General features: G+C 35.1%; 1 protein-coding gene across 2 annotated transcripts; it reads left to right on the top strand.

The window, feature by feature from the left end:
• Nucleotides 1–3,658: 3,658 nt before the first annotated feature.
• LOC110798559 (transcription factor bHLH75) lies at nt 3,659–5,304 on the top strand. Of its 2 annotated transcripts, none has more exons than XM_056838143.1 (6): nt 3,659–4,062; nt 4,186–4,314; nt 4,412–4,477; nt 4,583–4,651; nt 4,744–4,824; nt 4,964–5,304. In XM_056838143.1, exons 1-6 carry the CDS (start codon nt 3,736–3,738, stop codon nt 5,024–5,026), a joined length of 735 nt encoding a protein of 244 aa, XP_056694121.1. In that variant the 5' UTR covers nt 3,659–3,735; the 3' UTR covers nt 5,027–5,304. The 2 variants fall into 2 exon arrangements, with proteins under 2 accessions (XP_056694121.1, XP_021859438.1); XM_022003746.2 differs by having other exon boundaries at nt 3,672–4,062; nt 4,925–5,304.
• The last annotated feature ends 9,078 nt before the right edge of the window (nt 5,305–14,382 follow it).

The following is a 14,382-nucleotide window of genomic DNA, read 5'->3' as shown; positions in this document are numbered from 1 at the left end:
CTAATTGTGTAATGTAAATAAGAACGGACGAATTATTATATAATAAGTCAATTACACTGCATTAAATTATATGCCGGTTAAATCGGTTCGAGTATTTCGGGACGGAGGGAGTAGTCACATTCTTTATTAACTACAGTAAAATTATCCAAAACGATGGTAATTTAACCATATTAATTATAGGACCTTGATCATTTTAATCTAACCATGTTATTAGGACGTTGTTATCTTCTACGCCAATGAATTTAATTAAGAAATGACATAGTAGTAAAGCTATTCATAATGACAGTGATTTAACCGTAATATAAGGACCTTGATCTGTTGATCATGGTAACTACATGACTCTATGCAAATGATGGGTGAAAATTATTAGGTGTACTCGGGTGTATCGTGCATCTAAGATTAACTGTATGGCTATAAGTGGTTCCTTTTACATTTTCTCCTCCCATGTAAGGGGAAACGTGAGAGGATGCACCGTGCACCGTACCTAATTTGTTCTAAATGATGTGATGCATTGGAGAATAAGAGGGACACCAAAAATGAATTACACAAAAACAATCAGGGACCAGAAATTAAACGAATCTACAACAAACTCACCAGAAATCTAGATGCGCCTCCCATCGTCTCGCCGAAACGCCTCGCCCAAACGCCTCGACCAGCGCCTCGACGGCTTTCTCTCCAACACGACATGCAAATCAAAATTCCCAAAAAAATCAATTAAGCAAAAACTGAGAAAACAAACCCCAAATTAAATTAGCTAAACAAACCCTAAATAACTATCTATTCTACAATTCGATTTTGTGCATGAAGTAAATTTCGATTATTAACCCAAAAAACATGAAGTGCATAAGTAAATGTCGATTATTAACCCAAATTCTAAATCAAGGTCAAATAAGGCAAATTTAAGACGAAAATAAGGGTAATATACATGTGAAAGGAGAGAGATCCTCCCGATATTTAGATTTCATAGTGTTGTCGCCATTTTTTACCTCAAAACATAGAAAGAAACAATTTTAGGAAAAAACATTTTTTGATGAGATCAAAGAAGAACCGGTTAGAGAGAGAAAGGAATGAAGAAAAGAGGGAAGAGTGCTGCTGTTGTGAGATCGGCGGTGGTGAGAAAAGAAAGAGAAAGGAAAACAAACTAAAATGGAACAAAGAAGAGAGAAGAGGGGATGAGCGGCGGTGAGAAGGAGAGAAAAAGTAAAACAAATCCGAATAGGTTTAAGGAGATATAAAGAGAGCAACAAAAATGAAATAGGGCAGCTGACATTTTTACTGAAATGACCCAATTAATCTATTATCAATATTTGAGAATGAAATGGGCCGGCCTATTATCCGAAATAAGTTTAAAAAGAAATTAATACTATATATCTCTTATTATTCCTTCAAAAAAAATATATATATCTCTTATTAGCTTGACAAGTTATGTTTGATTATAGACCCGTTATCCACACTTTATTAAAACGCAAATGAATAGACTTTTATTTTCACGGAAAGTAAAATATAAATAGCATCAAACTAAAACATTTTTTTTAATTTAAGTCTTAAATTTTTGTTTAAGCAGAAAAGAAAAAAAAAGGAAGCACAAAAAAATAGAAAATAAAAACAAAAGGCACCAAAATAATAAATTATTTTTATATTATATTTTAAAATAAAACTTTGTATTAGCAGAAAAGAAAAACTTGATTATATCTTAATTAATTCATGTTGTTTTTATATCTTAATATATTTTTTAACGTTCATGCAATCTAATGGACGTAATCGAGTGGTGGAAAAAGTATTTGCGTGTTTCGGAAACAGAGCTTTTTCATGGGTGCTACATCCACCAACTGGAGCTTTTAATCCTGAACATTCGTATACGGTTGGTTATGTGTTGCATCTCGATTGGGCGAAGGAGTGCATGTGGTTAAATAAATATATTGCGAGCAACCGAAGAAAGTGATACTTACTATTTTTTATGTTTAATAACTTTACTTCAGTACTAATTTTGGTTTTTCGATGGGATATGTTAGTTGTATCTAAATAATGTTAAGTTTTTTAATAGCTTTTATTGGTCATAAGATTCGATCATTCGTCATGTAAGGCTACGAGTATTGTATGACCTCAATATGCAAAATATGGACTTTTTGGTGCCTAAAATTTGTAAAATTCTGCACGCATCGCTTGCATGGAACACTAGGCACAATAAAATTTCTAAAATTCGTGCACGCATCGCGTTCATAAAATACTTGTAATAGAGATACTCAAACCCTCATATATAAATTAAGAAAGAAGAAAGTTGGTATTTTATCAATGTGGGACATTTCCCCTCTTATCACTTATGCACTACTTTCTTTGTTGTTTCCAACTAGAACTTCCAACAAAACGATAAAGGTCTTAGAAGCAGATTGTACGATGAAAGATATAATACACACCTACATGTGACCAATAAAATTGTCATAATCGATGAAGAGAAGAAACATTAACATATAAATTTGGTAAGCTACTCCACTTATTATCAATTGGTTTTGGGATAGAGGTTGTATGTGGTTAATCTCTCCTCCAACTATGTAGACCTAACATATTGGTGTTTGGCCCTGGCAACCAAATGAAGTTAATTAATCCAACAAGAACTCGATCTTGGCTCATAAAACTTATCATACCATCTACTAGCTAGGCTTGGAAAAGTTGGAACTAACTTATTAGCATAACGTGTAATATCAAACAAGGATTTATGGAGATGCGAATCTTGAAGTTGTATTTTCTAGTTAAAGTAAATTATTCCATACTTGGATAATTTGGAGTCAAAGTAAGTTAAGTAAAATGCAGTTTGTGTCCTATCCACTTTTGTTAATCTATATTTACTTATTGAGGCTTTGTTAATGAGAACGACGGGCTATGGTATGCATAATTAGGTTGAACTATATTTCAAACGTTACCTAACCTTATGTACTTGTATATATGTTACAACAAACTCTTTTGTACCACGATCGATGCCTCGCAAAGGCATAAAAACATAAGGGGATCCCTCTTCCCAACGTGCTTCTACTGAAGATTGAAAGTGCCGGAGATCACATAGATCGGATAGAGTAATAAAGTCTTCTTTAAAATGGGAGAGGAGGTTATTCAACATATATACAATCGGCACGTACGCAAATAAATAGTTTTGATTGTACCATGCACAACAGTAGACAATCTATTGTGTATAGAAACAGTAGTTGGGACTCGTTACCTTCCTTTTGTTTGTGTCATTAGAACGTACTGTTACATTTAGTAGTCACCACTGAGGGCTATAGACTGTATATGATAATTCTCAGGTTTAAATCCCTCATCCCACATTTGTAAATTAAATTATCCTTGGGTCTCATTCACAAAAAAGAAAAAAAAACATTTACAAAAACTGTCATGCAAAAGCAATGAATTGAATCCCATCCAACAACAAGAACAAAAGTCTCATTTTCACCCATAGTTGAATAGAGGGCAAATAGTAGTGGTCCTCCTCCTTACTGAATATGTGAATAAAACAAAGGACCTACCAAGCAAATTTAAAGCTAATGAAACCATCCAGATCGAGAAGTGTGCGTGGCCTCTTTCATCTCCTTAATTTTCATCATAATTAATCCTTAAAGAGTAACTACAGATATATCTTAATTAATCCATAATAAACTCTTAATCATTTGCTATATATAATACAATATCAAATCAACAATAGTATAGTTTATACTTTATACGAATACCCTCTCTTTAATTTCTAATATGGAAGAGTTAACTACTGATATTCAGAAAGTGCTTAAACCTGCAGCTGTTTTCTCACAGCTGAACTCGGAACTATTTAACACTTTCCCTGGATTGAATCAGTCTTTGAGTTGTCATGTTCAAGATTATCTATCTATTAACAACATTTTAAACAATGTAATAAACACGAATCAGCCCAACGAGCAGCTCCCTTTCCATCTCCCAGAGAGTATTTCCAATCACCACAACAAACTTTTCTGCACGAATGATGAGACTCCTGCCACAGCTTCACAATCACCTACAGGTTTTGTATGTGGAGGTGGTAACAAGAGCATTGTCAAAAACAAAGTAGTTCTTGCTTTCTCTCTTACCTTAATTCGACTTAACATAAGTGGAGTATATATTTTAGTCTCCCTTGATTTATGCTATATGTTTTTTTATTTAATTCATGTTTATGTTAATTATGTACAGAGTGCAGCAGGGAAAAAAAGAAAGAGGAAAGCCGGCGAAGATAAGGAGGATGTGGAGAAGCCGAAAGAAGTAATTCATGTAAGAGCTAAAAGAGGCCAAGCTACTGACAGTCACAGTCTAGCAGAAAGGGTGAGTGAGTTATTATATACGAAGTACTTCATAATATAACCTCTTTTGATCATAGACTTTTCTTCTTTATTTATAACAAAAAGGTGGTATGAAATAGGTTAGAAGGGAGAGAATAAATGACAAGTTGAAACTGTTACAAGATTTGGTTCCAGGGTGCTACAAGGTAAAAACCAGGAACCTCTTTCTCGGTCGTTGTAGTTTAACTTGTTTCATACTCGTCTTGCTTTACATAACTGTCATAAATTTGAGCAATTATACGCGAATGCAGACAATGGGAATGGCTGTTATGTTAGATGTAATTATCAACTACGTACAATCTTTACAGAATCAAATTGAGGTTAGTCTAAGAATTAAATCCATATATATTGATTCTTCAATCTTTTAAAAATTAATAGTAGTAAAAGGTTTAATTTTTCTACTCTGGATTAGTTCCTTTCCATGAAGCTATCAGCAGCAAGTATGTTCTATGATTTCAACTCCCCTGAGGCGGAGGCGATTGAGAATCTGCAGGTGATCGATCTATGACAACCCGAAATCACAATGTTTAACAATGTGTCTTTCTTTCTATGAAATAATTTATGTTTGGAACTCTTGATCATGATTATTGCAGAGATTAACAACAACAAACCTCAATTGTTGTGACACTCAGGAGATAGAGAGAGCGGCTAGAGAAGGGCAAGGAGGGATGCTTCCTCGTTCATGGCCCTTCTGACTACTGCTACCTTCTTTATAAGTATGTATGTATCTTTATAGAATATATATAGTCCACCAAATACAGTCTCATTCAACTACAAAAAGGATCGAGTCTGATAAAATACTACAATTTGTTAGTTTTGATGCTTTAAATATTACTATCGTACAATTAGTTTAAGTCATTGTTGATGTATTTCTATTGGTTACTTATGGATAATATCTATTTTGTATCCTCGTAAACTTAGAAAGGCATTACTCCTCTCTTTATCTTATTGTACTACAATCATTTTTAGTCAACATCATTCTAATTAATTTGTCTAATAGTATCCTCTTTTAATCAACTAATGTGGTTGTAGCCTAATGGAAAAGACTCAAGTTGTTTGTAATTTGTAATTTGCTCATTCGGATCAGGGAAAAAAAAAGAGCCTATGGTTGATGGATCTCTTTCAGGAGCCCCAAGGTGAAAATGACAGATAATGCCTCTTCACTCTGACAAGTCTTGTTGATTTAAATGCATAAGCTTATACAGATGAATACAGATAGAATGAGGACATTTTACAATCCCCTGGAAAAGATATTCATATACTGTGCAAGAATTGAGGAATATATATATGGTAACCTCCAAATATAAGCAACTCCCATCAAATCAGAAGTTATAATGTCGCATTCGAACGTTACGTAACTAGAATGGGAATTTTTCAAAATTTTGTTACACAAACAACACTTTGTGTATACGGACTACAATATAAGGTCGGTAACGCCGTTCGCTTCTCTATAGCAATGCATCGTGTAGGGTCCTATTTGTGTCTGCTGACCCTAAAGTATTGATGATGCCAAAGCAAACTCCTGACTATTGGTTAAGTTATGTTGCATAATAGGTTCCGAGATCCTTAGTGGGATAATGCTAAGTTAAGGAGATCCTGAGTTGGATAAACTAAGCAACGTGGAATATAAGCAAGTAATTGATCCATGTCAGACACTACATTGAAGAAATAATCATTAAGCAAGTTTACAAAGACGAGATCCTTAGGCGAGTTCCTAAGGCTAGATCCTCATATATTATGTGGATCATCGATGTTCCAGAGAAGGAACAAATTGGGAAGACTTCGAGTGAAGCTTCTAAAGGTGCAACATGAAGACTACAACATATGAGTTTATGTTTAGGATTTATATAAGTATTTAATATTGTTTATACGTAATTTGGAACAAAAGGAACCTAAGTATTTTGGTACGTTTTAAATTGAAATATATTAACTGTAATTATAAAAGAGCTTTAAATTGAAAAATCTTTGTTAATAAATAAAATGAATTTAATTAATAAATGTAAACATAGGATTCTGTTTTCATTATCCTTGTTTCTCAAGCAAAAGATTTTCCATGATCCTTAAAACTCTCCCACGTATTTCTGTTTAAACGTGCAAATAATGTTTTGATTTGGTCTCCTTGTTTCTCTCCAACTATGCCCATGTTACTGAGCAGTAACAGTTAGTGGGTAGTTGAGGAGAACATGGGTATCCAACCTTAGGTAAAACTCCTCTATAAAAGGAGAAGAGTTTTGGCTTTTGAAAATACAACTGATTTCTACAAAATCTATCTTAAAGAGCTTAAACGTTTTAAAAGAATCAGTTGGCAAAATAGAGTGTTCCTTGAGTTCCTTATTACTATAAGCTTTATTACGTACTAGAATCTATCTATCATATTGTATTTTGGGTATAAGGATTGAGTGATCCTTGAGTGACTTAGAGTTAAGTCAAAGAGAGAAAGAGTGACTTAGAGTTAAGTCAAAGAGAAAAGGAGCGACTTAGAGTTAAGTCGGAGAGAGAAAGAGTAGCACAGTAATCGAAGGGGATTGCTGTGGGGAACTCGTGTTCGAGAGGAACTCGAGTTAAAGAGTGTATTTGTAATAGAGTTATTGCATTAATACAAAAGAGTAGTGAGGTTCTTCTTGATTAGGGTCAAGAAGGTTCCTCCGTTTTATATCTTTCTTCGCTCATTGTTCTCAGTCTCTTTATTGTTTAAATTCCGCAAGAAACTTACCCAAGTTCCCAAGAAATAATTCACCCCCCTCTTGTAAAGTGTTCCTACTGAACTAACAGTTGGTATCAGAGCAGGATCTCACAAAAATACAGGAAACCCTGTTGAGAAAAAGTTCCTGGAAAGTATGAACGCTTACGAGAAACTCGAGGAAGGTTATTCCATTCAAAGACCTCCAATGTTCAACGCGAAATTCTACACCTACTGGAAGAACAGGATGGAGATCTATATCAAGGCAGAGAACTATCAAGTCTGGCGAGTCATAGAAGTTGGTGATTTCAAGGTAACAATGACCAATGCTCAAAATGAGGTAGTTCCTAAACCCATGTCTGAATTTACTAAGGAAGATTTTGAGAAATTTGAAATCAATGCAATGGCTGTGAAAATCTTGCATTGCGGCCTTGGACCTCACGAACATAACAGAGTTATGGGGTGCAAGAGCGCAAAGCAAATCTGGGATCTCCTTCAAATAACTCATGAAGGAACTAATGAGGTCAAACGTTCTAAAATTGATTTATTAATGTCTAAGTATGAACGTTTTGAACTGCAACCAAGAGAAACAATCCAGGAAATGTTTACTCGTTTCACTAACATTAATAATGAGCTAGTTTCTCTTGGAAGAATTATTCCCTCTGATGAACAGGTTAGGAAGATCCTAAGGAGCATGCCACAGGATGATAGATGGAGAACCAAGGTCACTGCATTGTTTGAAACAAAGGACTTCACCAAATTCAACATTGAACAATTTGCGGGATCCTTGATGACTCATGAATTACATCTAGGAGCAGCTGTTCCTGAGAACCGAGGCCTTGCTCTCAAGGCTGAGGAACATGAGGACTCAGAACCTGATGAAGATGAGGTTGCTACGTTGGTCAGAAGAATGAAAAGATTTTACAGGAACTCTAAACCTGGAAATCTAAGAGGAAGGAACTCAATGAGAAAACCAAGCGGTTCCAAGTCTGACCAAGGATGTTTTAAGTGCGGTGATTCTGACCATCAAATCAAAGACTGCCCTCAGTGGGAAAATGAAAAAGGGAAAGGCAAGGGAAAGGATCAATATAAGGAAAGATTCAACAAATCCACCTTTGCCAAGCCCAACTTCAAGAAGGCAATGATCGAAGCTTGGGAAGAAGCCACTGACTCAGAAGAAGATGAGGATCAACCAGAAGAAACAGCAAACCTTTGTCTTATGGCAAAGATCGATGAATCCACCCAAGATCCATCAAGTGAAGTAAGTTCCTCAACTCTTCAATCTATGTCTGTAAATAAATTAGTGGAATTATTGATAGAAACTCTAGAAAATTTTAAAAGGCTTAGCGTAATAAAGGCTCAAAGTGACAAGGCAATGGAACTTAGCAAAGAACACATAACCTACCTCAATAATGTTAAATCTGATGTACATGGTAGGTTCTTTCAGTTACCTGACAGAAACACCTCTCTTAAAGACTCTTTTCAAAGAGTTAAAATTGTATATATTATGTTTGATGAAGCTGACAATCTTGATGAAGTTCAGGAACAGGAAGATTTCGAAATTGGTTTAATTCGTTTTACAGATAATGATGAGGAAATCTCTCCTGGAAGACAGCAAAATGAAATAGCAGATCCACAAACACGAGAAACTACCACTAACCAAGAAGTTCTTGTAAAAAGAAATCCAAGAGTTCCTGAGGAACCAGAAACTGCTGATCCTGAGGAACCAGAAACTGCTGATCCTGAGGAACCGGAAGAACATCAAGAAACTTCTGATGGAGAGGATCTATTAGAAGTTACAGTTCAACAGGGATCTCAGGAAACAGAAGGAACTGAGGAGACCTTAGATGTTCCAGTGGCACAATTTCAACCTAAGCCCTGGAAACATCAAAGTTCTCACCCAATGGATCTGATCATCAGTGAAATTAGGAAAGGAACTCAAACAAGGTCTCAACTAAGGAACTTATGTGCTTTTCATGCGTTTCTCTCCACAATCAAACCAAGGAACCACACTAAAGCATTGGAAGATGCTGATTGGATCACTGCCATGTAAGATGAGTTAAATGAGTTCCAAAGGAACAAGGTGTGGCATCTGAAACCCAAACCAAAGAATCAGAAGGTCATAGGTTTGAAGTGGGTGTTCAGGAACAAGCTCGATGAACATGCAACAATCATCAGGAACAAGGCAAGGTTAGTAGTCAAAGGCTACAATCAACAGGAAGGTATTTATTTCGAAGAAACTTTTGCACCTGTTGCTAGATTAGAAGTTATTCGTATATTAATTGTTTTTGCAGCCTTTATGGGATTCAAGTTGTATCATATGGACGTCAAATGCGCTTTCTTAAATGATTTTCTTAAAGAAGACGTTTATGTGGAACAAACCCCCAATTTTGAGAATCCCGAATTTCCGAACCACATCTATAAGCGTGACAAAGCTCTCTATGGGGTAAAGCAGGCTCCTAGATCGTGGTACGAGAGATTATCCAAGTTTCTTTTACAAAATGATTTTAAAGGAGGAAGAATTGATAAAATTCTATTTTTAAAATCAAAAGGATCTAACTCACTAGTTGTACAAATTTACATTAATAATTTACTGTTTGGTACAACTAATGAAAGTTTTTGTAAGAATCTTGCAAAGTAAACAAGCATAGAGAAGCACGGGAAAATGAGATTGGACATCGGGATGATCAAGATAAGATAAGTAAGCAGGACAGTTCCTCACAAGGTATGACTTTTATAGATTTATGCATAACTACTGTATACCATTATAAATACATGTGCGTAAAGCATAACTGAAGTTTACCATTGTTAAGGAACAACCAAAAATTTAGAATTAAAATTTGTATTTAATTAGTCAGTAATATGAGATACGTGATTCAAACAGTTCTACCAAAATAGGAGGATCGTGGATATATTCTTTTTGTTACAATTTTTTTTCCATCTTTTATTTTTCCACAAATTACTTTTATTTTTTTATTTCTTTTTATATATCCATATTTTTATTTATTTATTCCATTAAATTTTATTTTTTCCAAAATTAAAAGCTAATGTATCACACCTATGGATCTCTCATACCCAAATCCACCACAAATTCAAAACTCATCAATTTCACCACCACAATCCCTAAAAATAACAAATCCCCAATTTCAAACCCTAAAATTCAAAAACCTCCAAATTAAAACACCAACCACCATCACCGGCGGCCCTAGTTAGCCAGCCGTGACCTATGGCCTCGCCCATGGTGACCCAGCGGCCGGTCTCGTCCCCCTCTCTCAGCCGCGCACGGTCGTTGTTCCCTACGTCATGCCAGCCACCCTAAATAGCACCACAATGAGACGCGGGCCACCAGAGACGGCGACCCACGTCCCCTCGTTGGTGGCTGTCGCTTCCCGTAACCCAGCCGCGAAGGCCGCATCTAACCAAGCGGCGCCGGTAACCCACAAACCCACACCCGATTCCGCCCAGCCACCACCACCCCTTGTCCCATTACTTCCCGACCCGACCTCAAACAACCAATCCAGCCCCGACCCGTCAGAGACTGAACAACCCAGCCCCAAAAACCCGAAAAAAAAAAAAAAAAAAAAAGAACCAGAAAAAGAATAAGGGGCAATGCTCGTTCTCAGGGGGAAAGTACAACATTCCGTGTTTCTTCGGTTGATGATGCAAAATTGGTGACGAGGTTTACTATTAATATTGAGGATTTATGGGTTATGTATTATATTAAAGGGATGACGTTGTTATACAAAAAAAAAAAAAAGGTATGGAAAGGTTAACAACGTGGTTCCTAAGGTGAACAGTTCTCTGTTGATTTGTTGATAAATTTTATGCTAATGAGAATAATTATGAGAAAGTGGGAGAATTACAAGAGGCAGTAGAAATTGAGACAGGGTGTGGATCGATATGCAGTTGAGAAAGGACCAACCTACACTGGCTATATACCCAAACCATCTTCCCTGATCCTAGCTTTTGTGTTACATTATGCTTTTGATTTTTTGGAACTTTTTATTTTGTTTTTTATTCTTTTTGGTATGTAACCCTCTGTTGGGAACCATACGATTTTTATTCTTTTATTTCTGTGGAACTCCTAAAGGATCGTATCTCTAAAAACTTGGCTTGTTAATTATTATGTTTTATATTCGAATTAGTACGTTGGAACTTAACTTTGAGGCTAACTTAGTTTGCCAACCGTTGATCGGAGGGCGCTATAATCGGTATATATTAGTATTGTATTTTTCTACTTTTTGTTAATGCCAACAGGGGGAAATGAATGCAAACTTAACTTAAATTGATCACATGAGTCCGTCTCACTACTCTCTTCTCGATGTAAGTTTATAAAATTTTATTTCTCGTTTTTAATTTTATTTTCGCTTATTAAAAATTAATTTCAATTTTCCTTAATTTCATTTAGGAAGTTTAGATTAATTATTATAAAAATACTTTATTTATTTTATTACTTTATATTTATGCTAATTGATTATTGTTACATTTAGTGAAAGTTTTCTTTTGTTGTCATCACCAAAAAGGGGGAATATTATTGCCCCTAAAGTTTTGATGATGACAAAGCAAACTCCTGACTATTGGTTAAGTTATGTTGCATAATAGGTTCTGAGATCCTTAGTGGGATAATGCTAAGTTAAGGAGATCCTGAGTTGGATAAACTAAGAAACGTGGAATATAAGCAAGTAATTGATCCATGTCAAACACTACATTGAAGAAATAATCATTAAGCAAGTTTACAAAGGCGAGATTCTTAGGCGAGTTCCTAAGGCGAGATCCTCATATATTATGTGGATCCTCGATGTTCCAGAGAAGGAACAAATTGGGAAGACTTCGAGTGAAGCTTCTAAAGGTGCAACATGAAGACTACAACATATGAGTTTATGTTTAGGATTTATATAAGTATTTAATATTGTTTATACGTAATTTGAAACAAAAGGAACCTAAGTATTTTGGTACGTTTTAAATTGAAATATATTAACTGTAATTATAAAAGAGTTTTAAGTTGGAAAATCTTTGTTAATAAATAAAATGAATTTAATGAATAAATGTAAACATAGGATTCTGTTTTCATTATCCTTGTTTCTCAAGCAAAAGATTTTCCATGATCCTTAAAACTCTCCCACGTATTTCTGTTTAAACGTGCAAATAATGTTTTGATTTGGTCTCCTTGTTCTCTCCAACTATGCCCATGTTACTGAGCAGTAACAGTTAGTGGGTAGTTGAGGAGAACATGGGTATCCAACCTTAGGTAAAACTCCTCTATAAAAGGAGAAGAGTTTTGGCTTTTGAAAATACAACTGATTTCTACAAAATCTATCTTAAAGAGCTTAAACGTTTTAAAAGAATCAGTTGGCAAAATAGAGTGTTCCTTGAGTTCCTTATTACTATAAGCTTTATTACGTACTGGAATCTATCTATCATATTGTATTTTAGGTATAAGGATTGAGTGATCCTTGAGTGACTTAGAGTTAAGTCAAAGAGAGAAAGAGTGACTTAGAGTTAAGTCAAAGAGAAAAGGAGCGACTTAGAGTTAAGTCGGAGAGAGAAAGAGTAGCACAGTAATCGAAGGGGATTGCTGTGGGGAACTCGTGTTCGAGAGGAACTCGAGTTAAAGAGTGTATTTGTAATAGAGTTATTGCATTAATACAAAAGAGTAGTGAGGTTCTTCTTGATTAGGGTCAAGAAGGTTCCTCCGTTTTATATCTTTCTTCGCTCATTGTTCTCAGTCTCTTTATTGTTTAAATTCCGCAAGAAACTTACCCAAGTTCCCAAGAAACAATTCACCCCCCCCTCTTGTCAAGTGTTCCTACTGAACTAACAGTGTTCTTGTCAAATATTAAACGTGTTGAAAAATTCAATCATAATCCACCACGTTTAATAAAATCGTTGTGTCGATGGATATTCTTGACATTAACTCGTTCTTTTATGTCGTATGCGTTACTTTGTTCAATAAGTTTGACGGTTTCTATAGATTTATCACCACTATATTAAATTATTGGCTATATTTTCTTAGGAAAGTTGATTTGTGTCCGTTCTATGTAGGATTCTCAACATTAATCTGACCCATCTAATTAAACATGTCATATATCTTTACACTAACTTGATTTTTTTATGTTTAGTTCATGTCATTTTGTCGTACCGTGTCAGAGTTTGCCAGCTCTACATAAAGGATTAAGGGGAATCGTCCGTAATTAATGATACACACAGTATAATTTTATAGTTTACATTTCACATTTACTTATCGATTGTTTCAATGTGGTCGAGGTTGATTGTTCTGTGCCTTTCTAGGCCTCGTACGTATTTATTTTTTCTTTTCAATTTTCTGTTTCTTAAAAAGTAAAATTATGAAAATCACAAAAGATAATTTTCGATTTTTAAAATCTAAATGATCAATATATGCAGTAGCGGAGCCACGTGGGTGCAAGGGAGATCCACCAACCCCTCAAAGAAAAATTGAAAAAAAATTATAGTCGAGGGCTAAAAGATCGGTTATAATCTAGAACTAGGGGATAAGACTAAGAGACCAGTCTTTAGAAACAACCGGTATCTTAGTGTTTTGAATAACAGCTCCTCCCACCACGCATGTGAAACCTGTAGAGAATAATTGTAATAATTTTGTAGGTATTTGATTGTAATATGAATATGTATTAATTTTAGGACAATGCATTTTTTTAGTATATGTTGTGTGTTGTGGAGAATCACCAGACACAACACCCTAAAAATCCTGAAAACCCTACTACCAACTCTCCAAATAAAATCCTGGCTCCACACTAAATATATGTGTGTGTTTGTTCTTAGTTCACGACTCAATATAATTCATACTTCGTTTGACTTTTGTAAAAAAAAATAAAAACCAACTGAAAACCGACAGTACAACTAACGGGCCATGATTTAAGATAATATGCTTATTAGCGGATTTTCATTTACATGATTGGGATTCACAAAACTTTTAACTTACACTCTCAAATTTACATGATCGGAAGTATTTGTTTTAACTCTGACTTTACATGAGCTTTTACGTGGTGTAGTAGCCGTGTGGCAACTTGACTTCGTTAAGCTTAATGGGCTTGGGTTATTAATTTCTTGGGGCCATGTACATGCTATGGTAAAAGACTAAAAGGCTATCTTTAGTGACAAACTGGTTTGCCATAACTGTAAGTCTGTAGCTCCACAAGAATCCACATTTAGTTTCAATTTTATCAAGAACTTTTTTTGGGTGTAGACAGAGTCACAAAGGACAAAGTGACAAATGATATATACGAAAATCGATATCAGATTTTAAGTACTACTCTCTTAAGATCTTATTAACTAAGATAGAACATGAAGGTTAGTGTACACATAGTATATTCACGTAAAAAGTATGTTCTGGAT

The sequence above is a fragment of the Spinacia oleracea genome, chromosome 3, assembly GCF_020520425.1.
Source record: "Spinacia oleracea cultivar Varoflay chromosome 3, BTI_SOV_V1, whole genome shotgun sequence".
In the NCBI taxonomy this organism is placed as follows: domain Eukaryota; kingdom Viridiplantae; phylum Streptophyta; class Magnoliopsida; order Caryophyllales; family Amaranthaceae; genus Spinacia; species Spinacia oleracea.
This window is presented reverse-complemented; position numbering and strand designations above follow the sequence as displayed.